The sequence below is a fragment of the Cygnus olor genome, chromosome 15 (assembly GCF_009769625.2).
Source record: "Cygnus olor isolate bCygOlo1 chromosome 15, bCygOlo1.pri.v2, whole genome shotgun sequence".
Classification (NCBI taxonomy): domain Eukaryota; kingdom Metazoa; phylum Chordata; class Aves; order Anseriformes; family Anatidae; genus Cygnus; species Cygnus olor.
In genome coordinates, this window is record NC_049183.1 from 4139913 (window position 1) to 4167317 (window position 27405).

A 27405-nucleotide genomic window follows, 5' to 3' on the forward strand; every position below is an offset into this window, starting at 1 on the left:
CTTGTGACCAGCCTCCACCTGGATTTGACTCCATTCACCACAAACAGCAGTGGTGACAGCAGTGCTTACGGTAGTGATTAAATGTCATACATACAGCCTAAAACAAGCATAAACATGAATACATGCAAAGAAGGACAAGTAGCTCCAGATTTCCAGATGATAAAGATTGCAATTATTAGGATATAAACTGAAAAAAAAAAAGGGATTGATCATACACTGTCCCTGTAATTCATAGCATCATAGCTTAGGGATGTTCTTCCTGTATTTCAGTGAGAAATAAATTTGTGTTAGAGGCTCCTGAAGTGCTGTCCCAGTCTTTAATTTTACATCAGGACTGAACCATCAGCTCGTCTAGCACAACACATCACTGTGCTGCCAAGTTCTGTTCACTTCCCCGAAGATGGGCTCACAGCCATCGTCCCTGTGTACTCCTAAGAGCTGGGCAATGTATCATTTCTTTAACAATGACTTCAAAATCTGACAGAACTTTTGCAGTATTATATGTATTATTTACAGCTTGTTAACGCATGAGCTTGTAACTCTTAGAACAGCAATGTGACAGCAATACCGGGCACGCTTACTGTGAAACAGAAGTGATCTTACTCACACCATAAACTAGCTACAAAGACGTTTAATCCACTGGATTGTTCACTACCATTTCTACTTTCCATGCTGAGCACACTCACCAGCAGACGTCACACAGGAAAATGACATAAGTATGTCAGTTTATCAAAGACTTCATAGAAGAATAAGCACAAGGAACAACGCAACAAGCAGAATTATTGGAAATTTGTTATTGTATCACTGAAGTTCTCCAAATATTTGCCTGAACTTCTGTCTGTCTACAACCTGGCCATATTTAGTTGTAAAATACAAGGTATCTTTACTGTTATATCGTTTAAACTGGAGAAGTAACTCCCCTTTGACATCTCCAGCTTCATCTGAAGTCATCACTGTCTCTATGGGACAGTAAATGTCATTCCGTTTTCCCCAAAATGTCAAGTGGGCCACTTTGACAGTTCTGCCAGTTTCACTTAGGTAGATTAATCCAATAATTCGTCTGAAAAAATAGCTCATACCATACAACATCACACCAGCAAAGAAAGCAACGCCAGTTGTATACAGGAGGACAGTCTGAGAAACCTGGCCTTGCAGATAGAGGTAGCAGACGGGAGGCAGCACAGCCAGGGTTGTCGCAGTCTGCAGCAGCTTCAGCCTCGACAGCACTCTGCAGTACTTAATCCCCGGAAAGCTGTAGACCACTCTGAACTCTTCTGCTTCCTCAGCTACAGCCGCCGGCTGGACCACAGCAGCAGGAGCCGAAGTGCACAGACACGCAGGTGGCACTCGCTGTGTCTCCAGATGAGCACTAACACCACCAATTTGCCAGTGCTGTGGCTGTAAACACAGCCAGGTACCAAAGAAACAGGGAGGGCGAGCAGCTGCTTCTTCCCGCCTCCTTGCCCAGAGCTCGTTCTGTAGGCGTCGCCCCAAGGATGGCGCTGCGTAGACACCGGTCCTAACCCGGCAGAGCCTCACCTGTAAGGAGACGTTCCCGCAGGTCACCACACGAGTCCCCCCGGGCTGTCCGCGCATCCGCCTCGCACCGCTCGCCCGCCCTGTGGTGAGCGCGGTGCCGGCGGGAGGGGTGCTCGCACCCGCACCTCCTGCGGCTGAGGGGGGAAAAACGCTTTTATAACACGGCTGAGGCCACGGCCAGCTAGCTGAGCCCGACCTGACGGCACCCCCTGCTTCGCCGGAGTTTGGTATTTTCAGGAGCATCAAAAAGCGAAGCCCGCGGCTACGAGATGCTGCCACAACAAAGCGAGGAGAACCCGGGGCCAGCGAAGTGCGAAACCATCAATTAAACAGAAATTTCAGAAAAACAGCGAAAAGCGGACGCAACCTCACAAAGCGGAGAGGAACGCGAGCACCACCGCTACACGAGCGGGAACGGGAGGGGAGGGGACGGCTGCCGGCCCCGGCGGGCACGGGGGGCCCTCGGCTTGGCCCCTCCTGCCCCGCCGCCCCGCTCGCCCCTGAGGCAGCCCCGCTCCCCCCCCAGCTCACCAGCGCCATGGCGCCGCCGCCCCGCGCCGCCTGCCGGGAGAGGAAGGCCCAGAGGAGAAGGGAAGGGGCGGAGGGGAGGCGGGCAGGGCGCTTCCCGGCGGCCCCCTCGCGGCTCCGCTTCCTCCCGGCCCGCCCAGCGCCGCCCGGAGCCGGCTGTGCCGCCATGGCGCCGTCGCAGCGCGCCGCGCTCTGCCTCTTCGACGTGGACGGCACCCTCACGGCGCCGCGGCAGGCGAGTGCCCGGGGCCCGGGGCGGGCTGGGCTGGGCTGAGCTGAGCTGAGCTGGGCCGGGCTGAGCTGACAGGGCCGCACCCGCCCCGGTACCGGCGGCGGGCCCTTGGGGCACCGCGGGCAGCAGGGCGGGCTGGGGCGGGCTGCCTCGGGTCCTTGCCGGCCACGTTCACTGCCAAAAAAAAAAAAAAAAGGCAACAAACAGAAAAGCGCCCCTCGCTTCTGAAAGCTCTGCGCGGTTTTGCTGGGGTTTAACGGGCACTGCGAGATGCAGGTGCTGGCGCCAAGGCGCTGACAGACCGAACTGCTTTGGTTTGGCATCTAGAAAATCACGGCTGAGATGGCCGAGTTCCTGCAGAGGCTGCGCCAGAAGGTGAAAGTTGGGGTCGTCGGAGGCTCGGATTTCGAGAAGATCAAGGAGCAGCTTGGCGATGATGGTAAGGATGGAGGCTGACGCAATCTGGTGCCCGGGGTTGCTCGGAAGGAAGTCCTGAAGGTTAAATGTTAACCCTGCTCGTCTTCCTCCTTCCTTGCAGTAAACCTTTCTTTTCTCACACGTTGCACACAATTTATGAGCAGCTGTTGACAGGCATTTACAACCTGCAAGCAGTGTCTGTGTTCTGCAGGCATTTCCGTGTGTTCTTAAGGGATCGCTGTGAACAGTGAAATCCCGACCCCGTGACAGCGCCTGGGAAGGCATCCATCTCGCTGGTGTCTTAACATGTAACTACGTGTTACATACATGTGTGCAGGCTCCTCCGTCCTAGCTCGTCCCCGAAGGACCTGATGTCGTTAGCAGTGGGGTTACTGTGCAGAGATGAATGCTTGCGTTAGCCTTTTGAGAGACTCCTGAATCGTTTCTACTTAATTGATGCCACTGATAGCCTGTGATGCCTGCGTAAGTCAGAATTTGTTTTGCGTAGCAGTGGTCCCCAGTAAGCCATCTCCTCTTGCATTGCAGTGGGATTCTCACAACTCTGTCATCTCCTGTAGGTTGGTACCACTGAGAAAACAGACCTAAAACAGTAGTATTTTATTTGTTGTCTGTCCTGGCTGCGTGCCAAGTTTTTGCAATATTTGACATATTCAGCCCCTTACATTTAATGCAAATGAACATGTTTGCAGAAGAAACTTTAAGCAAAAATAGAAATAACTTGACTGAAAGACTTAAATGTGATTTGAGGTGTGTGCTAATTTTGGAGAGAAATCAGCGGTTTTAATCTTGTGCTTGATGTTATGCTGCTGAATCTTTCACACTTTACGATCTAATGTTTGCTGTATTTTAACCTACGTAATGTGTAAGACAATTCTACATTAAGAATATAGGGGAAGTATAGGGGAAAGTTACTAAGTTTTTGTTTGGTTGTAGTGGTTGAAAAATTTGACTACGTGTTTCCAGAAAATGGTCTTGTAGCATACAAAGATGGGAAATTCTTCAGCAAGCAGGTAAGTGTGAAATTTCCAGTAAGGTGAAATTTTCTAAACAAGATTTTGCTTTCTTGCTACAGTGCAGTCTTCTATAATCACCCTCATTAAGGCCAAAATTTCTGCTATTTCTGTATGTTACTTCTGTAGCAGGTCTTTTCGCTCTCTGATATTCTCAAAAGCACATCTGGAGTCTGGAACATCCAATCAGATAAGAACAGTGAAAATCCTGGAACTGCATTTCCCTCAACTCAACCATAGGACACGTGGCCAGGCCTCTGCCCCTGGAGTTCCTATGGAAGCTGGCACTTCCTAGCTGATGTCTGTTAGGCCTTAGGGTTTAGAAAGTTTCTTTTAACTCTAATGTAGATACTTTTTAGTATTCAGAGCATACATTCTGATACACTATATATGCTAGAAGGTATTCTAAATGAATAAACAACTGATTCTAGATACTTTAGTCACATACATTGTTTCAACATAAGTAATAGTGATGAAAAATTTAAGAGATCCTGGCTGAAATTGCTGACTTTGAGCGGTGGTTTCCAGTTTATTGCAGTCACAATCTCCATTCCTCATGCATGGCTACAGCAGACATTAACTGCAATTGTCTTTCTAGGTTTGCTCTCTTTGGCAATGTTTCCTTGTAAAGCAAGTACTAGTAGGGAGCATATTAAATGAGTGTTTGTTTTTATGGTTAAAAAACAAAGTAGGCAAAAAGAAAAATGGGATCCTTAAGTTAGTACCGTGAGTGCATCACTTGAGACTTACTTATTGAAGGACTATTTCTTTGTGGTATTATCCATATCTGATTATCTACTATCTGTGTTTTCTGTGTGACTTATTTTTGGAATCTCATATTCTGGACCCTCGGTTAAATGGTATTTATTTCGTTAGAACATTCAGGGTCACCTGGGTGAGGACATACTTCAAGATCTAATCAACTACTGCCTGAGTTATATTGCAAAGATTAAACTGCCAAAGAAAAGGTATGTGCATACACGCATCTCGGGATCACCATATTCTCCATGTTATAGTGTTGAGCATTGGGATGTAAAGCAGACTTCTCATTAAAAAAATTAATAATTTGTGTTTTAGGAACATTGTAGACATGAAACAGAGATCAATCCATGCATACAGGGACAAGCTCCCAAGTGGAGCAGGTGAAAATGATTGAAAAGGCTGAAAAAATTCTACAGAACTTGAAATACCAATTGATCACTCATTTGAGAGGGAAGGAAGTTCAATTTTTGAGTAGGAGTATTCCTTGATAAGTCTGGAGTTCAGCAGCATAATGCTTTCCAGAGATGAGAAGTATGAATTAAGATCAATTCTGTGTGTTTGCAAGGGTGCAGCTGCTCGAGTCAGTAATATCTACCACATGTGAGGCTAGCTAGAAACTCTGCCAAGATTCTTTTTTGCTGTTTCACCTAAAAGATGACAGGCTGGCATGCTAGTGGCTGAACGTCTGGTTGACAGGATGCTCCAGTCACATTTTTAAAACAAATCATACCTTTAAAAGTCAGTAGCGATGACGTTGAGGTTGCTAGATTCAAATAAAAGTCCAAAAGATTCCCTCGTGTCAGTAATGCTGGTTCCTATATTTGTTTTATGCATACAATGAGAGCCTGAAGGAGATACCTGATTCCCACTGTTCTTAGAATTAAATGAAACCTCATCATGATACTCAGTATTTTGAACAATTTTTCATCTATTTTCTGTCTTGTTAATCACTTCTTTTTTCCAGGGGCACTTTTATTGAATTCCGTAACGGGATGTTGAACGTGTCCCCCATTGGAAGAAGCTGCAGCCAGGAGGAACGAATTGAGTTCTATGAACTTGATAAGGTGAGTTACGACTCTTGAAAAATATCCAACTCTTCTGGAAGAGGCAGTTATAGCCAGGTTGTGATTTAAGAAAAAAAAAAAAGAACCTTCTATACTTTGTCCAGGATTTCATTTTAATCTTTTCTGTGTGTTTTTAACTAATTTATTTCTTCAGACTTCAGAAAATATATACAGTAGTTAGTTTTTTGTTGCAATAGTTAACTGAGATGACTTGCAGAAGAGGTGGGCTTGGCTCATGTTTCTTTTAACCCTATGTCCAGAGTACTGAATGTCCTACCTTCACGTACGTGTTCCTGAAAAACCCCCTGTCATAGACAAAACCGTACCTATCTGCAGCGCTCTTTAGTATACCCAGCCTACATCCATTCAAGTCAATAAAACTATTCCTTTTCTTCTCAACTCTCCAAGCCTTTTAAAGCAGAACTTAAAAATCGAGATCAAACTATTTGATCTCATTTATTTTCCTTTGTACACAGCTAAACGTGGGAGGTTGAAATGAATCTGAGCCATGGTATCAGAGTTCTGTTCCCTGCTGCACCGTAACAGCTGCTTCTGATGTGATACAGAAACTGAAATCTAACTCCTTAAAAGCAGCGATTGCCTGTGACTGAGTTAACGGAGCCCAAGGCATTCTGAAAATACCCTTTTTTGAAATACACGGTGTCAGAAGAGTCGCACCATTCTTCCTGTGCCTCAGTCGCCCCATCTGTAAAACTGAACTCTGCTGCGAGATGAGGCTAAGGAGGTATCCTTAGCATCCTAAGATTTTCAGATAGAAATGCAAATATCACAGCATGTATGTCAAGTTTTGCTCTTATTTTGTACAAGCTGGTAACAGATTAACATGGAAATACTCTCAGCATGCTTTCAGTAGTAACAGAATACAGCTCTGTCGCACTAGTCCTGATGCTCGGAGCTTTGGGTACTTTGAGGGTGGGTTTGTTTTTTTTTTTTTTTGATTGTCTTTTTATTCCTGAGTTAATGCGGCACATAGCTGATGGGTTTTTTTTCCCCCTCCCCTTTTTTTTTTTAAACAGAAGGAACATATAAGAGAGAAATTTGTAGCTGATTTACGAAGAGAATTTGCAGGAAAAGGCCTCACATTTTCTATAGGTATCACATTTGAAATAATTTAATTGAAAACCATCTCATTTAAATATCATTTAAAATCACGTCCCCTCACTGCATGCAGTGCAGCCTTTTTTTACTTCTAGGTTTTCATTTGGTGCATTTTAAACAAAATCAACCAACAAAGAATGTCATTGCTTGTCATCAGTTCGTTATCTTTCAATGTTAGCTGTGTGACAGATTCTGCTCATTTTTAAATATTCTGCTCATCAATTTTGATCAGAAATACATCAGTACTATTCCAGTAGTCCGTGGTTCTTCAGTTCTATAGCTGCGTTGAGTGGGAGGAAGGAGAGGAAAAAAAATCCAAAAGCAAGTGCAAACAAAAAAAAAATGTGATAATAAGATGGACTTAATTTTCCATACATTTCTTCTTTCTTCCCTTTCCCCCCTACTATATTACAAAAATTCTTGCCTTTCACTTTTTTCAAATTAATAGAAGACATATGGGTGACATTATTGGTATAGTGTTAAAACACTAAGACAGAAGTGAACTGCTCTCCTAAAGCATGCTGTAAATACCTTTTTGACACTCACTTCAACTGGGAAATACACTTATATATTGATAAGGTCCATAGATTTGGAACTGGGACATTTTGTCCTAGTCCTTGACCATTGCAAAAAGAAAATCTAAGATTTAATATCAGTGCAGTATTGGTAATAGTAAAGTAAAAAAATGTTGTCCTGTTAGTCAGTGTCCTGTTAGGTTGAGTTCCTCCTTTTCCTATTCGGAAAGCCTTAAAAAGCTTTTGCATAAAGACAGAAAAATATCAGTATGAAGCAATCTCTTCCACAATAAAAGTCTATACAGCAGTAAAGGCAGGTCTTCTCTGATTCGGACACCGTACACATTTATTTCTCAGTATTTACAAGATGAAGACACTGTATGGTACAGCAATGGCTGTATTTAGTCATGTGGTTTCCTTCCAAAAGTCAAAAGATTAAATGTAACCTTAAAAGAAAAAAAAAAATCAATTTGTTCTAGAGAAGGCAATGGTGTTTGGGAAGTTGCCAAGACTTTCAGAGCTGTTTAATGGTTAAATAATAATCAGTAAGTCACAACTGTAATAACTGGTACCCTATAAACTACTTTCTATACTTTTAAGACAGCTCCAGGGTCTCGTAGCATTTCTGTAAAGTTTCTTCTACTAAAAATTTTATTCAGTTTTGTTCTTCCTCACTGTCTCCTAACAACTGTGTTCTTATAATAAAGATTGCTTGGTTCACGTCTATCCTAGGAGGCCAGATAAGCTTCGATGTGTTCCCAGATGGCTGGGATAAGAGGTACTGCTTAGGAATCATCGCCAAAGACGGATATGAGACAATTTATTTCTTTGGAGATAAGACTATGCCAGTGAGTATATTGTTTCATATATGCATTTTGGAGATGCTATTTTAAACTGCAAGGAGTGTAGGTTCTAATCAATTGCCTTACGCCTGACTAGAACTGAATTCAGAATATATATGTAAACGTGGGCCTGTGCTTAATACCTGTCAGCAGAATGCTGGGAGATAGCTACGAGCATAGATTTTTCCTGTTTTCTGAAGTGAGCAGAGTGTACTTAACAGAGGTAGTACTGGAAGATGTTTTTAAATTGTACTTCTGTAATTACATCAGAAAACATAGATGACTGGACTATCGAAAACTGATAATCCTATTTGATTGTTGTAGAGAGATGGTTTTTCTTGGCTGGTGATTATTGAACATTTATTTTCCATTTAATTTCGTATGGTATCTTTGCTAATCACTTTATCAGTCCCCTGTTGAGAAACTGAACTTATATCTAATCCCTGAGAGAGCTACACAATACGCTGTTTCACAGGCTTTTGAAAATACTGGGCAGAGAACTGACTAGCAAAGGGTAGTAGCAAGCACAAGGACTTGGATGAAATTCAGGCTGCCTGCACATGGCCAAGGGATGGTGTCAGGCTAAGCTGCATAAGAAAAGGCTTAGTCCTATAAGAGCTTACAATTTTATAAGTTACAAAGAATGTCATAGTTTTATAAAGTTAGAAAAGCCAAGTTTTTATAAGAAAAATACAGGCTTTGTATTAAGAGTCGTCCCACCCCACTTGACACCAGCTTTCCCTCTGGTGTAGGGTTTAAAATCAGCTGCCCCTAAACTCCATAATTGCTAGTGCAGCATTTTCAGTTGTGAAGTAGCAGGAGTTGCTGTTTTCTCACTAGACAGCAGTGTGGCAAGTAATGTACAAAAACTGGATACCGCTTCCGGTAGCGCATGAAGCTGCTGCTCTCAGGGATCTCTGCTCACGCAGGTGGTAGCACCTTTGGCAGCACCTCGGCCAGCTGTGAAAGAGCTTTTTGTCACTCTCCTGTGACTAGAAGCCAGTTACAAATGCCACATCAGACCAGTAGGTAGCAAGGCCAACATGCTGCAGTAGCAAAGGATCAACAATGTTAACAGTCATGTAGCTAAAAAGGAAGGAAACCAAGCTGGAAGAAAGAGAATAATGCAAGTAAGTTATAAATATCTGTTCTGGAACAAGCTTTACAGCTGGATATTAACAAGTAAACAATTTTAAAAAGTTGATACTGGTTTGCTATACAAAACTAAAACCATGGCTAAACTTAGACTGCGAGTTCTACTCTTTCATTACCAACTCTAATGTGCGGGTAAGGAAGTTCTCATGCAGGTGTTTGTGATGTTCTGCAGAAGTTTCAGCACAGGAGTGGTATAAACGTGTTATGCAAAAAAAAAAAAAATCACAAAATGGTGGTTTGCAGTTTGTTTGTTTTTAAAGCTTTCTGGAAGATGATATCTCAGGCAAGACTTCTGTCCCTCAGTTTACAAGAAGGGCCATCTCTTTTGGAAATTAACCTGAAGGGAACTTTGTTGTTGTTGTTTGAAACCTCAAATAAAACTTGCCTGCAAATTCTGTTTAGTTATGCTACTTGCTTTTGTGTTTCCAAAAAGAAATCAGGCTACTGCTGAGTATTTGCTAAGTTAGGAAAGACTAAGTCTTTCATCAGCATCCTCTCCCCAGTAACCAGTTCCAAATGTAACGGCCCCCTGCAGAGCTAGCAGGATCACAGTACTGCAGCAGTAACCTGCTTTAGTACCAGGCACTAGTTAAATCAGCCCTACATTTCAGTTTGATTAAGGAAGCTATTTTAAAGGTGTTCTCATTGTCATTCATTAGCCAGCTTTTAAGTCAGCGTGTGATTCAGTCTTTTCAGCATTGTCTTTATGTGCTCCTTTTCCACCCTAAGGCTGTGACTATATGTTAAGTTAAATAATGTTAAAAACTCTTCTGCTTTTTTTTTTTCCTTTTCTCTTTTCAGGGAGGGAACGACTATGAAATTTTCACAGACTCCAGAACACAAGGCCACAGTGTCACATCCCCACAGGATACAAGAAGAATCTGTGAAGAGCTATTTTTTAAGTAAAAGACTTTCTTTTAGACGTCATACTTACAAAACGGTTAAGACAGCTTAATAACCCAAAACATCTTCATTTTATATTATGTTTTTCGCAACCAGTCATAAATAACAAGTGCTTTGCAGGTCCAAAGGGAAGTATTTTAACTGAAGAGAACCTTTCCAACCACTTAAGAGTACAGTACAGCTCATCTAGGACCATCCTTTCATGGTTTCCATTGGCAAAAATACTTTTTGGTTAGTTGTGATTTTATTCTTTTTATTTGTTTTGGTTTTGTTTCAGTTAGGCCAAAAGGGTTTATTGTGTCTCGTGTTTTCCTGTGAAGTGTTACTTTGGGAACAGTAACTAATTTCACTTTAAAAAACTAGGTATTTCTGGTCAGAGTAACCTGCACCTACTCTAGCATCAGCACAGTCTCCACAGGCATAGACTAACTACTAGCTTGGACTGAAAGCAAGGACACTGTATGCTTAGGAATAGCAGAAATTGATTCTTTGCTTCTTTTGTGCTTAATGTTACAAGAGTCTAAGACATGAAAAGGTGCTAAACTTTTATGTTAATGCATTGTCTGAGATACTTTTGACAGTATAAAATGCTTTATAAATCTGTGCAGGGAAAAAGGAAGAACTGTGGCTTTCTATTTTTAATCACTTTGGTTTAAAAAGAACAAAAGGGAAAAAAACTAAAAATCCTTAGCTAATTATATTTTTACTCCGTCCCCTCTCCCAAAGTAATCTGCCTGCTGTTGATTTATAGCCTAAAATTGGCCCATAAGGCATTACACCTAGTTTTCTTTTGAAGCTGCTATTTAAGGAAACAAACATTTTGATTTATTTTTAAATATTTCCTTGTGCTATGAAAACATGAATTATAAGACACTTAGGATTTTCTTGTTTAAAACTGGAAGATGAGTAAAAGATAGGTTTGGGGTTTTTTTCTGGGGTTGGAACGGCAGAACTGAGCCAGAAGTCCCTGACCTCATACATATTCCGGTGCATGATCAGAAGGCGTGCTGAGTCTACTCCCACTGGAAGGGCTGGACCAGCCGGGGCTAGTTACCTCCTCAGGACAGTTTGCACAGCACAGTTAACGGTACCTATACTTTTTGCAGATGTTTTTAACTCTACAGTGAAGAAAAAAAAACACACAATTATCACTAAAGCAACTTGAGCGCAGTAGCAAAATACAGTTTTCTCACTAATTACATTTCTGATTTTCCTGGGAGACTTTATGAGTAGATGAGATTTTTTAGTGCTACAATAAATGACATGAGATATGTTTCAATTAAAATTCAAATTGAAGTATGACAATCAGTGTAACTGTTAATACTACTTTTCTCATCTGGAATTAGGAAAGTAATCTCTTGTGTGAACAGTTTGATTTAGAAAAGGAGAATAAAAATCTTTTTATCATGGAAAAAAATTAACAATTTGTCATTTTGGCAAATAAAATATTTTAAGCAGATCTGTTGTATGCTGCCTGTCTGTACAATTAAATGACTTAATCGAATCCTTCGCATTTCAGGTTTGCATGATACTGAACAGTTAAAAGAAATATATTTGTGTACAAAATAAAATCCCCACAGGGATGAGGAAGGGGATGCTGTGATGCCCTCATCAGAAAACATCTAGCCTTCTAACACACTTTTCATATGCATACTTCTCTAGGGTAATTCAGCCTCAACCATTTTAATGGAAGCAGATACTGGACCAGACCCCTTTGTAGTGCAAGAAGAGACTTTAAAGAGGCCCATAATCTATTAGCTGCTGCTTTGTACGTACACAAATGTGTTGCAGCTAATTATTGGGTCACGCCACAGTTGTTCCTTATAGTAGCAAAAACCTGTGCAAAACACTGTGCAGGACCAAAACCATATTTGTTTTCTACCGCAATTATGATCATCTGCGTGCACATGCCTGCATATGTTCAAATCATAGAAGTTACCTTGCTAGTCCTGTGCAGCCATTGCCAATAGGTAAGGTTACCGTCAGCCTCTTGTACTGCCAGCTGAGAGGCAAGCAGTCTATCACTCAGGAGAGGGAAAAAAAACCAAAACAACACATCCATAGTCCCTTGCTTCTAGTGTGCTTTCTCTAGTGTGAGTTTATAGAGCTAGGACAGGAACAAGCCCTCCTGCCTTTGGCAGCAGCTCCTTGGGTCTCAGCCGCTGAAGCCTTTCTAAAGCTTTGCTGCAGCATTTTTGGCTGCCGACTGCTTTGTTTTGGGAGCACCTTCTGCAGTGTTCTGGCCTTGATCACCCAGGGTTCAGTCAATGCAGCCAGGCTATCCTCTGTGTTCCCTCTAATGTATGCTAATACAAATAGCAGCTAATATTAAATACTATATAACGATATATTTGCAGAAATAGTAGTATATATTGTAGGATAATAGATTACACAGCCAGAAAACTTCCTAACTTCCTCCCAACACTTCTGGTAACGCACCTGATCATACCAGTCTGCATATGCTGGCACCTGCAGTCTCCTCTGTCTTTAATGCTAATCATCTTCAATACAGATTATGCAGAGAGCAGACTGAAGACATATATTAAAGCATTATAATGGTCCCATTTATTGTAAAGAAAGCAACATGTGATATTCCACAAGTTAGTGTTAAACCCACCATTACTTAGTCATATCGTCAGAAAACAAAACAAAAACAACAACAAAAAAAAACACCACTGCAGGCTCATCCTTATTATACACTATAGTGTAATATAGGCACAGCTTAAAGTAAAACAAGCCATCACAGCAGCTACTAACCTTCACGTAGCTGAGCTCTCCGCAGATCAGCCCTTGGAACAGCTCATCTGCTGTGAAAGAGTCTTGAGACATTTCATGACAGCAAGTGCCTATTGTTAAAACTGCAAACAGGCAACTGAAGGTACACTGTCATGTAACTGACAGAAGAGTAGCATGCCATCTTTTTCTATTTTTATTCTTTTTTTTATTATTTGCAAAGTCAATAAAAATCCACTGGTAGGAAACAAAAGGGAAAGATGCTTCATTTGAAAAAAAGGTACGGAAGGCAAATGGGAGCAGTATAGTTACACTACATCGACTACAGGAAATCTTGCAGGCAGGGAAGAGCATCAGGGCAAGGGTGACCATATCACATCCTACCAAGCAAGTCTTCCAAGGAAATACAGCTGCAGAATCTACTTTGCCCAGGCAGCTGAGCCTATTAAGTAACTTGCACAGTATACACTGAGCTAAACAGCATATCATAGAATCATATAACTTGCTTTTCAGAAGTACAGTTATTTTGTCTGTCGAGTGAAATACCATAGCAGACATTCATCATCTATATGCAATCAAGAAGGTAATCTTCAGATTTGTATAAATTCAGATACACCCAGAGGCTACAAAGCTATGCTACAGCTTTCTACCACTTACCTTAAAGCAATTTTTTTTATATATTTTTTTTTTTTTTAATACTGGCCTAAAAAAATCTGTTGTTAATCAACCATCAAGGCACCAAAGTAAATTCACAAACATTCCAGGCTTTTTAAAAAAACAACACAAAATTCCACACCTATGAAGACAGGTCATTTGCAGACACTGCATCTGAAGGGCACCCAGCCATGGCCAACAGCACATAACCACCAGATGGAGATTCTCCACCATGCAGCAGCTGCTCTGTTTGTGAGCTTCCCTCCACGAGGAAAACAACTCACAGCAAGAAACAGCTTGCTCAGTCTAAAGCCAAGGCATTCAAGCTCTGCTGCAACAGTAAGCATGCTCTAACACTTGCAGAAGAGCAGCTCAAGGGTTCACGATGCTCACGCACCCATGGGGCCTTGGACCTGCACCTCTGCTACAGCTGTGTGCTGCAAGAGCTCTCCTTCAAACCTCTCCCTGACTCCCCTGGGGATTCACTAGAATTGGTTCACAAGGTAAAGGAAAAAATAAATCCACCCCCCTCAAAGCACATAAACTAAATCTCTTTAAAATACATTTTTGTGAACACATTTATATATATATTTTTCATTTCATTAGCATCTGGATTGCCTTTTTTTTTTTTTCCTTTTTAAAATCAGACCTGCCGTAAATATGGTAATTTTGGCCTACTTCTGCTGCTGTTGACAATGCAGTATTTCCTCCCGCACAGTACCTAGACTATTCTTAGGTCAGGTTCCCTGCAGCCAGTCGTCGAGCAGTGACCCACACAGGCAGTGTCCGCAGCAGCGGCGCTGCCTCTGGGACGCCTTCAGGAGCTGATGACATGCCCCGACCAGGTCTCGTGCTTGGTTCCTGGGGCTAGGTGGGTAATCACGACCTCCACGGCCTGAAGCTTCTCGTTCTTCGGAGGAATGGTGCACACCTTGTAGGTGACCTCGTCGCCTGCCACGGGAACGTACTCGCCTTCGATGCTGTGGAAAGAAAGCTTCAGTTAATCATAACTCACATGCTTACTCTAAAGTTTTATCATCACAAATGCTGTATGTGCTTAAGATACTTCAGTTTTTCTGTTTGTTTGTTTTAATAGAACCCATCAGTCATCAAAGCTGAAGTTGATTTTGGTTGTCTCACAGCAAAATCCTACGAAATTTCTACAAACAACATCAGATTAGAAAATAATAAACAACTTTACCTACAACCGCTAATAGGACTTAAAAAAAAATAATCAACTGAACCCAACTTTGTACAATACTATTATGAACCTCACACCTTCACACATGTTCCTATAACCTCTTACTCATTGGCAGCACTAGGGGGCAGGGCTGACACTGTTTGGTGCTTTGTTTTGGGTTCTGTGGTTTTTTGTTTTGTTTTGTTTTTTAGCTATAGGAAGTTGGTCCCCCACCCTTTCTTAAGGTTATGAAGTTTTGTTTTGTTTTTTCCCCCTCCTCCTTTTTAAAGAAAGATTGTTCAATTGTAGTCACTGATTTTATCTTTAGGTTACTCCCCCATAACATGCAGTTTGCCTGGGGCGTTTGAAAAATAAAGCAAGCCCCGGTACAACAGTGTCAAACGCTTTAAAATTACTCGCTGGAAAATAAATGAATAATCAAATTAGTTCTGTGGCCCTGATGTGTTTCACCAAAAAAGCTCTCCTCCAGCATCCAGTCGCCCATTTCTACCAGTCCTCTCCCAGTGTGACGAGGTGGGATACTGGATGAGGTGGGATGCTGGAGGACTCGCACTCCGCATTTGTTACTGTGTTTGAGTCTTATCTGGAAACAGTGGGAAGTGACAGAAAGGCTGGCACCTTCTATCCAGAGTCACGTACTGAGGAGACAGGGCCGCAAAGGGTAACGGCCTTCCTCACCTCCCTGTTCAAGATCAGAGCTTTTTAATAAAAACCCCAGCATGTGCCACTGAAGACATGCAGAGATGCCTTCCAAAACCACATTTTCACAATTCTTTGACAGGATGCTACCTCACCCTTCTTTAAATATACCTACACAAGCCTGTGTTCAGGATTCCCTTCTCTGACAATGCAGTCTCTTGATTTCTTTTTGTTTAGGGGCTTTTCAGCGTCTCACAGCAGCACCGCATACCATTTGTAGCTAGAACAGGCCAGGTGAACAGATAACATGCTAAATATAAAATCTGGATGCCTTGTGCACATGACTTGCTTGTGTACTTTTTTGAGAGGGGTGGGGGGGTAGTCCAGAGAAAGGGAGAAGAAAAAAAGAAGTCTTCTAGGTCAGGACTGGACAGTTGTGTTTGTTATTTGCCTTCACTGAGGGCATATTCACACCACCCAGGAATTTTACCCTGCAAATGCTTCTGTCACTGCAGGGACAGAAGTTAAAGGCATTCCCAAGGCCTGTGCTTTGAAACATGTTCTTCAGGTCCCATCTCCCTGGACTACCTTCAAATTGCAGGAATCAGACCCAGGAGGGCACGTCCTAAGCTGAACTCTTCAGAGTGGTGCCTGGGAAAATGGCAGTAAATTGCAGGCAGAAAAAATATTTACCAAAAAGCCAAGATAAATCCTCCTTCATCAGTCCCAACAGCCCCTTCCTTACCACACAAGCTGATCCGACTGACCTTTATTTACTTCCAAAGTCCCCTGGCCAGCCTGTCAGCCCAGCCCCGTCTCACACTGCACACACCATGGTCGAGCTCCCACCTCTAGATTCTTGCTGTGTCCGTCTCCTTCAGTTATTGCCTTTATCTATAACCCTCACCCCCCATTTCTAACAGGTCTGATATTTCTTTTAGCTGTGAAGGATTCGCACACCCAGTACTTACTATCCTTTTAGGAGCAGAGATTCATTAACCTTTCTTACTGCCAAAGGATTTTGGCACCATGCTCTGCAGCTCAGCCCTGACTTTGAACGAAAGGATTTCACGCAAGGATGAGAAGAGGTTACTTGTACTGTCTAACAGCTTGAGAAGTGGACATGAAACCTCAAGAAGAGATGCAGGAGAGGGTTGAGACCTGACTAAAACAGGAATTACATGTAGAAAAATAACAATATCTCCCACTTGAATCTCTTGAATGAACCGGTAGGTTTGATCCTGGTAAGGCAATGCCCCATTGCCATGTGGTTCTTTTATGCTTTCTCAAGTACTGATCACTGCAAAGCAGCAAAAAAGCAATAAAGCCATGGGCTGCACTCCAGAGCAAGACAGAAATGTGCCCCAATGTCTCAGCTGGCCTTGAAGTCCTGGCAGGACCTTTGAGAGAGTTTCTGCCATGGATGAAGTCAAGGACTGTCCTGTGTCAGAGGCTGAGCGTCCTGCTGCTGCTCCACAGTACTGCAGCTAAAACACAAACTAAGGGTTAGGTGAGGGAAGGCATGTTCCTGACATACTGTATTAATTGGTACCTGAAAGCCTAGCATTGAGGGCAGCAGCCTGAAGACCTGCAAGTACCATGGGAATACCCTGGGGATGAGGAGCCAACCCAGTGCAGGCAGACCTGCCCAGCCAGCCTGCACCCCTGTGGCGGACAAACTAGGCATCAAAGACAGGGATCGGGACACCGCCACCACCACCACCGAAACACAACCACTAGAGAAAAATAAAGTGCAAATGAACACTTGATTGTTTTGCTGAGTGCAGTAACTCATGAGCATCAGCTACGACTGTGCATCATGCTGCTGCAGTGCTCATGCATACAGATGAATGAGCCCTCAGTCCCCCGAACCAAAGGACTGTTGTTATTTGAGCTAAAAACACATTGCCACAAGCAGCAACACACAACACAACCCCATGTAGGGCAGCAGTCCCACCTGAGCAAGGTAACATTTTTTGGTGGAAGACGCTACAACACAAACGCATTATCTACACAAAAAAACACTGGATTAGCAAAAAACAGCGAACAGAAACATTTCCCAGCTCAGATGTAATGAGTGTAGACAATACGAGCCGATGCAGAAAGTCTGCATCGACTCAAGTGCAGCTGAGCTACTGGAACAAATTGTAATGAAACGTGTTTCTTCATCTGGCCTCGAGCAGCGGGACCATCTGCAGACAGGATTTCAGGGAGCAGAGGCAGAGCTGTTACTTGAAGCTGGAACTAAAGCAGCATCTCCTCTTGACGTTATGGCTGCCCACTCCACAACCCCAAGCATCACCTTTGATTCCTGCGCAGAGGATGAACACGCAGAGCAAGCAGCGAGCTCAGAAGTCACTGCTTTGCAGGAACCAAACAGAACGGATGCCCTGCCCAGGAAAAGATCTTAAGTTTGGCTGAAAAGTCTTTTTCACAAACAGGAACCTTACATGTTCTCTAAAAGCTCCTGTAAAACAGGATGAGATGCAGTTAGCAATATAAACATTTGAAAACTGCAAAAGATATTAGTAGGTGGGGTTAAGCGAGAAGGAAAGTGGAGTCACGCTGTCTCTTGAAGCACCAGAGACATACCCATACACAAGGACGGTGTTTTAAGCTCCTGAAAAAACAAAAAGCAATTAGGTATCACTTGAATATTCAAGTGTGGAAGGAGTACAGCTCAAGAGCTAAAAATGATGTGGCTTTTGTTGGGATGTGTTTGGCTTAAAATTGAAATATGAATATATACCAGGATGAGCTCTGGTAAGAAAGGGGTTGCAGGTGCACTGGTAACCAAAGTGGTGCTGTTTTTTCCATGAAAATAAGAACAAGAAAATTGGTATGCGCACAGAAGTGGTATGCCTAACGTCCAACAGGCTGCAGTCAGGGAGAGGAGAAGCAACAGGAACATGCCAGACTAGAGGACATGTTCTCAGCTGTCACTGAGAGCCACCGCATCCCTCAGCAGCTGTTAGACCACTGGTTGGAGTGTCATCTACAGTCCCTCATCTGCACAGAAAATAAAAAGTGCATTAACTCATTTAAAAAAAAAAAAAAAAAAGGCAATTTTCTGACCCAAGCTTCTTAAGCTTGAATCATGAGGTTAATTACTCCTGTTCCTTTTACCAGTGAGGTCACATTAGCCCTGAAAAATGCACAGCCCTAAGGATTACCCTGAAAAATACACTTTTCTCCACTAGAAATCACTTCTTACAGGATCAAGCATTATTCTGACAGCATCAGATCCTTTCTTGGTTTCTTACCTTATTCAAACTGACGCTACAAGAGACTGAAGCTTGTGATAAAACCTTCATTCTATCCCAACACTCCTTTTTCTCATCCCCTAGTTTGTCCCTTTTTTTGCTTGACCTGATCAAGACCAGGACTGTCCTTTGCACAGCTATGTGAGAAGGCTGTGGCCACACAAGCAGCTTGAATTTCATACTCTGTTTTCAGCCTCTAAGCCTGTCTCCCGCAGATCAGATATTCTTTTCTTCCCTGCAGCCTTCTGACTACTCGTTACTCTTGGTGCCTACCAAATACACCATTAACTCACTGTCCCCAGTGCACATGAAAAGCGAGAGGACAAAGGTCTCAGTCTGCAGCCTGATAACAGCTGTTCGTGAACAGTGTAACAGCAGTGTTTGCCCACCAAATGCTGCTTCTGGAACAGTGGTACTGGGTAGATGCAGACTTGCTCCAGCAGCAGTATCGCTAAGTGATGCTTAGAAGCAGGAACGAACAGCACCCAGATTACGCAGTATTTTTGGTGGTGTCAAGAAAGAACACTGTAATGGCACTTGAAAGCTGATGAGATGGCAGAGCCCCACACTGGATGGCAGAGCTGCAGGAAGATCCTCCATCAGGAAGCAATTGCCTTAAGTGCTGGGAGGTAAATGAACTAGAGGAGATTGGAGAACGTAAACAGAGATCTTGGAACAGATTCTGTCTGCAGCAGCTGCTCTATACACAATGTAAGTTACCCAGATAAGTTAGAAGAAATTAAACGTGGACTTCTTGATGTTATATATTGATGAAATATTTTATATCTTTTCTACAAATACATATTTTATAACTATGTAATTATTTTTACTCTATTTAATGTTGATCTAAAAACAAATGCATTAAGAGACTTGTACACATATTCCTATTCAAACTAATGCCTATTTATGTATCCAGGAATTTTAAGACACTTTGATAAATTAAGCTAAAAAGGTGAAATGTTTTCCTGATGTTTGTGTTAGAGAGAGACACAATACAGTAAGCTTTAGATTATCCAGCAACTCCCATTTCCCAGCTCAGTGCCAGTCTGGTGCGGTAGAGCATTTTTATCTTGCACTATTTTTAGGGAGCTGGGAGGTTATTAGGAAATTACCTAAATAAGAAATGTTCTAGCTCTTCCTCCTCACAGCTGTTATTCATATTCCAAGGCACTAGTTAAACCCTCTGGGACAAAGACGAAGTCAAATGGAAACATTTTCGAACACAAGTTTTCAGTGAATTCAGAGCCGTGTTGGTCAACAAGGCTGCCACAGATCACACCACGCAGCCAGCTCCCACGGACCGACGGGCTCCGTTATTTCGGGGGCTTCTCAAAGCTCATTTCACTCCTCAGCATGCCCCCCAGAACCCTTGTGTTTTTACTAAACAGCAGACCCAAACAGAAGTGAACCATCCTGAGTTACTAATCCCAAATGCCCTCCCATGCAGTCTCGGCAGATATCAAGGATGCCAGCAATGACTTTACGGAGGCAGCAGGCAGGCAAACCAGAAGCACGGCTGCCTCTCACCCACCAGTCACACTCATAACTGGGACAGACAAGTGTGAAAGAGGTCCAAGCACCAAGGAATCCCAGCTGTAAATAACTAAGGTCTCACCTACAGGATTGCCCTGGTCTCTGAGAGATCTGGCCCATTGCAGAGATCTTCCCAGGTGCTGCCACATCTCCCCGCTGAGATCTCTAGTCACGGTTTTTGAGTCCATGCTTGGGGATAGTTACGTCTCCATACCTGCTCGGCAGCCAGTTCAACACCAAGCAGCCCACTGGGCACCCAGAAGGAAATGGTGATCACAAGAGGCAAAGCTTTCTAAAGAGGCCTACCAGGACTCAGACGTACAGAAAACGCCTGTTCCTACAAGCATCCAGCTTGGATCCTGTCACAGCAATACCTCCCATTTGCATCCAGAAGCCAAAGCCCTGGTTAGTCTTCTTCTGTGCTCACTAACCAGAGTCTCCATCCTCAGGCACCTACAGCCTCCTGCACAGCCCACTGCCCAGCCTGCAGGCTACGTCTCACCTTTCCCTGTCATGGCTTTTATCACTCAGGTGGAGATTCTGGAAACGCTGTGCTACAATCGTGGCCGCAGCAAGCTGGCATTCCTTGCAGCATGCAGGTTTCCTGAGCCAACCTGGGGGTAGACGGGAACCCTAAGGAAAAGGTTGTCCATGTTTTGTTAACATCCAAACCCCTCCCAGGTAAGAGCTGCTGTTGTGCAGCCTCTCCTCCCCCCGCAAACAATTTACTTATTTCAGACACTTCAGCAGTTGCAGAAAGGCACCAGGAGGGGAGCACATCAGGAAGGAAGTGTGCAGCTCAAAGCAGGCAAGTCATCGAGTGCCTTGAGTACTTGGAAGGAAACCTGAAAGCTCAGGTTTGGCTTCCCAGCAGCCCCAGAACAGCTGTCTGCAGCCAGCAGAAGCCGCTGCTCGTTCCCAGGAAAGGTACGGGGGCTGGACGGGTCCGTTCCCTCAGCTCACATTCAGCTCTCGGTTTGTTTCTAATTACCGACTAATTTCCAATCCATATTGTTACACCCCACTATGAGAGCAGCAGCACAGAAGATGTCAGCATTAATGTTGTGCATTAAACACAGCGATCTGGCAGAAAGTCAGAGGAAAGCAAGCAGTGTGATAAGACGCCTCCGTGGGTGTGGACAGCTCCGAAAGTCAGGCTCGGCGATGCGGTGGGACAGTGGCCAGGACACAGCTGGGTTCCTCCCTGCAGGAAGACGTTGCTGAGAGCATGTCTCCAGCACAGCCAGAAACCAAATGCAGCAGAACAGGACCGTATCTCCACCTGGGATCCCACTGGGAGACCACTTCTGTGGTTGTTTTTTTCCCCCAGTACTCCCGAGTTGCGGGCCCTAGGAGCATATTCTCCTGAGGTCACTACACAACGTGTGAGCAAAGCACAGCAAACTCTGCCTCTCTCCAGGGACCCAAAGGTGCTGCGCAGCAAAGCCCTGGGGGAGGTACAACGCCAATTCTACAAAGCCATCGTTAGACACGGGGTCAGGAAAGCAGCCTGAAGGACACCCCGAAGGCCTCTGCAATGCAGCATTTTCCCCTTCAGAGCCAAGCTCCAGCAAACTGCAGAAAACCCACAAGCACTGCACGTGTTTTTTTCTCCTGTTCCAAGAAGTCAGCTACTTTTTCAAATGAAACTACTTTTTTAAAAAGTGTGGTCATTAATCCATCAGTGCTCTCTGGTGATGTCTCCTTGCCTTGCCTTTGTAGGTACACAGGCTCGAGGCCAAATCCCAGCCTAATGCAAAGGCCCCGAGGGTAAGTGAGACTCCTGCATGCGGTCACCCCCAAATACACTGGGAAAGCAGATGCGCGGGATTCCTGTGTACTGCCCAAAAGCACATCATCTGACCTACAATCACAGGCACCTCCAACTCACCTCTCTCCACCCCGCAGCCCTGCCCGCAGGGCTCCCCTTCAGCAGGTGCACAAGGTGCGGGGAACCTCGAGAGCCACCTCCCAGGGGATTCCCCAGCCTGCTCTCCAGAAACACGCCACCTCTGCAGGAAGAGTATGAAGAGTGAAACTGAAGCCACAGGGGTGGTTACATTCCAGTAATGGTCAAAACACGAAGAAGTTGGGAGAGCTGAGTTACTCCAGCCATGAAACACCAGCAGAGGAGGTAAGGTGTTGAGGACGAAACAGTTCTCAGCACTGGCACTACAATAGCACCATCAGTTCGGTGACAGTGGGTCACAGAATCACAGAGGCTGGAAAAGACCCTTAAGATCATCAAGTCCAACCATCCAGGATGGTGGAAATGAAAGAATTAACAGTACTTGCCATTATTTAAAAATTAACTAAAGGGTTTACAAAAAAAATAAATTACTCCAGGTGAACTCATTTTCCTTTGCTTCCAGCCTTCCAGAGCCGTTATCTTGAACTACAATCTCAGCGACTCCTACATCCCCATGCTGCCAGCTAGGGTTTTACACTCACTACTAGCAAGCACATTTTGTTTTCTGCTCCGGAGATGGGCATAGTACTAAACTGAGCACAATAAAAAACAAAAAAAAAGCCCACATTTTCCTAGAACAACCCTTTGTACCAGCTTGAGAAGTACTTCCAGCAAGTGCAAGGAAGCAGGACTCGCTATGCACATAGCACAGGAAGCACCAACGAGCCTGGGGCTCGCACCTTCGGCTGGCTGGCAGGGGCAGGACAACCCCAGCACAGCACCAGCCCCAGCACGTGCAGAGGGGAGCAGCCGTGCAGGTCGGTACGCGAGAGCTGGCTCCAATCTGTCCATCCGAACACCGGCAGCGCTGCCGTTGTGGTGCAGTTTCAGCCACAGATGCTTCACCCCCAGACCAGCCTGCAGAGGTGCCACGAGTGCTGCCAGGAAAGTGCCACCGCCTGCAGTGACTGCCACCAGAGCTGCCACCACACCTCGCTATCTGCCGCAGGAGGATGGCTCGGAAGGAAACGCTCCCACCTGCCCCCAGCAGACATCAGCATTTCGAGAGAACTGCAGGCTGCCCTGGCTCACGGTGCAGTTCTGTGTAGTTGCACCTCCTCAGTCCAAAGAGGAACCAGCCCAACACAAGTGTTATTAAAACCCAACCCAAACCAATTCTTCTCTCCACTCCTTAGAGCCACCTGTTAAAACAGACAAAGCCACACTGACAAAACCCCTTTAACAATTGCTTTCCAAACTGACTTTTTTAGACTGTATTTCCCCAAACCCGATAAATCCAGCTCCCCAGTAACTCAGCTTTGCTGCAAACTCCATTCATTAACCACGTCCGCACGACAAAAGAACAGTATTCACCTTAAACTCTAGCAGATACTGCAACTGAAAATATTGCAATGCCGAATGAAGGAGCGAGAGTTTGAACGCCACATGCCACACACGCTTGAACTTATTTTTAGGCTAACACTCAGTCATTTATGGAAATGGAAACATCATGTTAAGTGTAATTAGCTTTCCCTTTTTTTTTTTGTAAGATATGGGAAAGAGAGATTCCATTTCACAGAAGGCATTTCCATTGAAGTGTTACCTTGCTTCCCAAAGCTTAGGAGGAAAAAAAATTCTTTCAAATTAAATTTTTATGTTTAAAAACTTATTAATCTGCAAGATTGGCAGCTGCTCCTGATGCTCAGAGCATTCACTGATCACCACAACGTAGACTGCTCTGCTGTGTTCTTCACAATCTTACTGGATCTAAACTGGCAGACCATTTTAATCATGTTCCTGAAATCCTAGCTTTCAGGAAGAACTGATTCAGCAGAAACAATCCTCTTTCATTTCACAAGTAGATGTCTATAACGCACTGAGACAGTGAACAGGTTGATGTCTATCCCACATTCAGGTTTAACTGAGGAAAACACCTAGAAAAGCACTGCATGATAAACCTAAGCAGTACCTCAAAACCCACACTATGCACACCAGTCATTGGAGTCTTCTTGAGCCACGGTGATGGTTACAGCATGCTGCTGTAAAAAGCAGTTCTCATTAGTAAAGAGCAACGTTTCTAACTCACAGTGAAATCAACTGAAATGAAAGTCATTATTAATTCATCTTTCCAGTGCTACCTTGCACCAGAATTAAGATAGTGATACCATCGCCCTCTAGCACTAAAAGCTGTTTCCAACTAATTCAGACACACTTAGAGTAATTAAAGAATAATAACTTGCTGAAAACTTTTATACTTTGTACTTTGATAATAGCGCTTTGTAATAACATGTTCAGGCAGAAACATCAGCTATGTTTGAATCTAAGCTCTGAGATTATTCCTATATAGAAAACACTAAAAATTATGGCCCAGTCCTGGTTCAATGTAAAAAAAAAAAAAAAAAAAAAAAAATCCCGTTGACTTCAAAGGAGCAGAATTTAGCCTAGAAGGCTCGCATAAAGTGCATCCTTCAGTCTTACAAAATTCATATGAACTAACCTTGCTAAAACATCTCTGAAAGAGCAAGGAAAACGGTCTTTGAACACATAAATTACATGCTTAAAGAGGAAAGACATCATTCACCTGCTATGGAGATGGAAGGAGGAGTGAAGGGGTCATAAAGCAAGGGAGAGGTAGGTTGAACAACAGAAACAATTAAGAACCAGGTCTGTTCATTATAGGAAGAGATCAGCCAGGGAGGCAGTGGATCCCCATCACTGGAATTGTTAAGAGTAGGTTGGGAAATGCATCTGCCAGAAAGGCACACGCACCCTCCAGCAGCAGGCAGGGCAGAGGAGGTCCCCTCCAATCTTCTCATCTATGGTAACCAGAAGACACCTGCTCTTTTTTAAGAGATCTGCTGTACTACAGAAAAACTGCAGCATGCCCTGCTCTGTACAGCGTGACACAGAGACGGGCTGTTCTCCACCAGCATAAGAATTAAACTGAAATGGAGCAATTAAAACTGAAGAGAAGCAGCATGGCCTGAGGGCTAGGACACCAAATTGAGACCTGGGAAGCCAGAGCTTAGGCTGAAGTTGGAGCTTGCCATGCCATGCCGTGCCCATGCATCAGCTCTCCCCCTCTCATCCTTTATCTACTCCAGCTTTTTGCTGCAGGGGCAGGCTGAGGGCATGGCTGAGTAAGAGTGAGGGTAAACAGAGAACTTGACACACGTCAGCAAAATAAACATGCTGAAAATACATCAAGAAGTGTGATTGCTCATGAACTTTTACAACCACAATGACTTGTTCAATACTGTTTTTAGGACAGATCAATTGGGTGGAATAAAGGGGAAAGATGGCATGCCACATCCACACCATATTCATTTAAATATAGTATAGAGATGGCTCAGAGTCAAAGCGTTTTGAAAGCATCCAGGATTGATATGGCAAGTAGCAGAGCCCACAAGAGGGGACACCTGTGAGATGGGGCCTCTCACACAGACCACTGAAATCACTGCAGTCAAAAAGTAACCTTTATAGAAGTCATATAGGTCCTCAGCATAGGAGACATACTGGGGTCTTAAATAGAAACAGTGAAACATCGCTGGAGTTACAGCTGATTGGAGTGGGATTGAGGGCAGGAGCAGCACGTGTACCCAGAATGGTCCATCATACAGTAAACGTTTCAGAAAAATTGGAAGAAGGCCAATGCGCTCAAAGGACACATGCTAACCACATGAGCAGGAAAGATAACTGGGGCCACCTGAATAATTTGGTAAGGCTTTTATTGACTTACCACCGGATAACCACTCCAAACAAAAAATGAGGATTATACAGCTTCAACATAGTAAGCAATAGGTAGATTAAACATGGTGACAGATCTAAAAGAGGTTATTGGAAAATAAACATTCGATGATCTTAATACTGGCCCACAGAAAACAGTTTCGGCCCCCATGCTGGTCAACATCTCAATCTGGAAACAAATATAAAATTGTCTACTAAACCTTGCAGATGAGCCAAACAAATACAGAAGACAGTGCAGTCACAGAGCGATCTGGATGCCTTGGCAAGCAGGGCCTATTCCAGTCAGATGTGCTGCAGTGCAACCAAATATGAAGTCATGTATCTGGGAGCCAGGAATGCAGACCCTGCTGCCAGGGGATGACAGACTGCATCTGGGACTGCACCAAACTCTCACACTGCAGAGGATGCAGAGGTCAGAGCAGATAAGCAATTCAGCAGAAGACTAGGGATTAGAAGGGCTAATGCTATTATGGGACATATAGAAAGAGAAACACAGCAGGAGTGTGGAAGAGATTTTTATCTCTGTATACTGAAACTATCCATACATTTATATTCATTATTTTTAAGTGATATTTAAATTCTGCAGCACGGTTAGAAAAGAAACTGGAAAGATTGTTTTAGACTGGAGAAAAAAAAAAAAACAAGGAACTTGAAAAGTTCGATTTGTCTGATTTATCAGAAGGTATATTCAGAGGTGATAAATATCAGTGTTCAAGGAAAAAAAGCGGGGGTACTAATGAACCTGTTAACAGAGAAAGTTTAGCCATAAGCTGCTCGAGACTGAAGCTAGGCAAATTACTTTTCTTAACTGTGAAGGTAATTAACCTTTACTTTAATAATGATAAAAGTGGTGCAAAGTAAAAAGTGAATTTTCAATGTCAGAAAACTTTAAATTAAAGCTGGGTACTGCCTAGATGATTTGCTTCACATAAATGCAAGCTTCTTTGTTTGGGTGAAATCACACAGCTTATTCTAAGAGATCTAACAGGATCATCTACAAGTTTTCAACTGAACAGATTTATAATAATACTGGCAGTTAGAGATTATGCTGTTCTTTTTCCGTAACATCCGCAGAACTGCTCTGTGCTAAGATAAGGGTGACAGATTACAAACCATTCTTGGCACGTGATGTGTCACAAGCATTCCGTAATCAAGGCAAACTGGAGCTCCAGCTTCCCCAGTGACCCGGACAACTTACTCAGAAATGTGTACGAAGATGTCGGGTCCTCCATCTGCGGGGGAAATGAAGCCATGGCCTTTGGAGCGACAGAAGCATTTGCAGACACCTTTGTAGATGGGACCCTCCGATGCTCTCACAGTTCTGCAAAAATATAGCAGACAGAGCGGTTCGTTGCTGAGTGGGGATGTGACAGCTTCAGCTGCAGCATGTCAAACAAGCCGGCGCAGCGATCCAAGTACCCACTTGCTCCCCGGCGAGTATATTGCTCTGCAGCAACTGTTTACTAGTGTCACGCTGCACACGTTCTGCCTGTAGCCTTTTGAAAGTGGGATAAAAGTGATGAAGATATTGGCTAGCATTATAAGCCATCAGTTGCCATCTTGAATCCATCTACCGCATCATCCTGCCTTTTCTCTGAGACACTGATCTGAATTTAAGC

The 27405-nt window shown here is 43.7% G+C and overlaps 4 protein-coding genes across 9 annotated transcripts in view; 2 read left to right on the forward strand and 2 right to left on the reverse strand.

Moving 5' to 3' along the window:
* ABAT (4-aminobutyrate aminotransferase) overlaps positions 1-13618 on the forward strand; it is a 76171-nt gene extending 62553 nt beyond the window's left edge. For all 5 annotated transcript variants that reach the window (XM_040575101.1, XM_040575103.1, XM_040575099.1 and 2 more), the window contains exon 17: positions 13185-13618. The gene's annotated coding sequence lies outside the window, so the exon portion shown is untranslated. The remainder of the gene's footprint in view (positions 1-13184) is intronic.
* Positions 494-1987, reverse strand: TMEM186 (transmembrane protein 186). Its single transcript, XM_040575104.1, has one exon. The coding sequence runs from the start codon at positions 1780-1782 to the stop codon at positions 802-804; it is 981 nt and encodes a 326-aa protein (XP_040431038.1). The 5' UTR covers positions 1783-1987; the 3' UTR covers positions 494-801.
* Positions 2072-12760, forward strand: PMM2 (phosphomannomutase 2). Its single transcript, XM_040575105.1, has 8 exons — positions 2072-2302; positions 2627-2738; positions 3671-3747; positions 4624-4715; positions 5474-5573; positions 6611-6686; positions 7940-8055; positions 10006-12760. The coding sequence occupies exons 1-8, from the start codon at positions 2078-2080 to the stop codon at positions 10108-10110; spliced, it is 903 nt and encodes a 300-aa protein (XP_040431039.1). The 5' UTR covers positions 2072-2077; the 3' UTR covers positions 10111-12760.
* Positions 13026-27405, reverse strand: part of CARHSP1 (calcium regulated heat stable protein 1) — a 34739-nt gene continuing 20359 nt past the window's right edge. For both annotated transcript variants that reach the window (XM_040575107.1, XM_040575106.1), the window contains exons 3-4: positions 26985-27107; positions 13026-14474 (exon numbers count right to left, since the gene is read on the reverse strand). In XM_040575107.1, the coding sequence (XP_040431041.1) occupies positions 14312-14474; positions 26985-27107 (286 nt within the window). In that variant the 3' untranslated portion in view covers positions 13026-14311. The remainder of the gene's footprint in view (positions 14475-26984; positions 27108-27405) is intronic.

Coding starts and splice junctions, on each gene's coding strand:
- TMEM186 (XM_040575104.1), bottom strand. CDS start 1,782: ATGCTCCTGAAAATACCAAACTCCGGCGAAGCAGGGGGTGCCGTCAGG.
- PMM2 (XM_040575105.1), top strand. CDS start 2,078: ATGGCGCCGCCGCCCCGCGCCGCCTGCCGGGAGAGGAAGGCCCAGAGG. Junction 3,748..4,623: donor GGAAATTCTTCAGCAAGCAG/GTAAGTGTGAAA, acceptor TTATTTCGTTAG/AACATTCAGGGTCACCTGGG. Junction 8,056..10,005: donor TTGGAGATAAGACTATGCCA/GTGAGTATATTG, acceptor TTCTCTTTTCAG/GGAGGGAACGACTATGAAAT.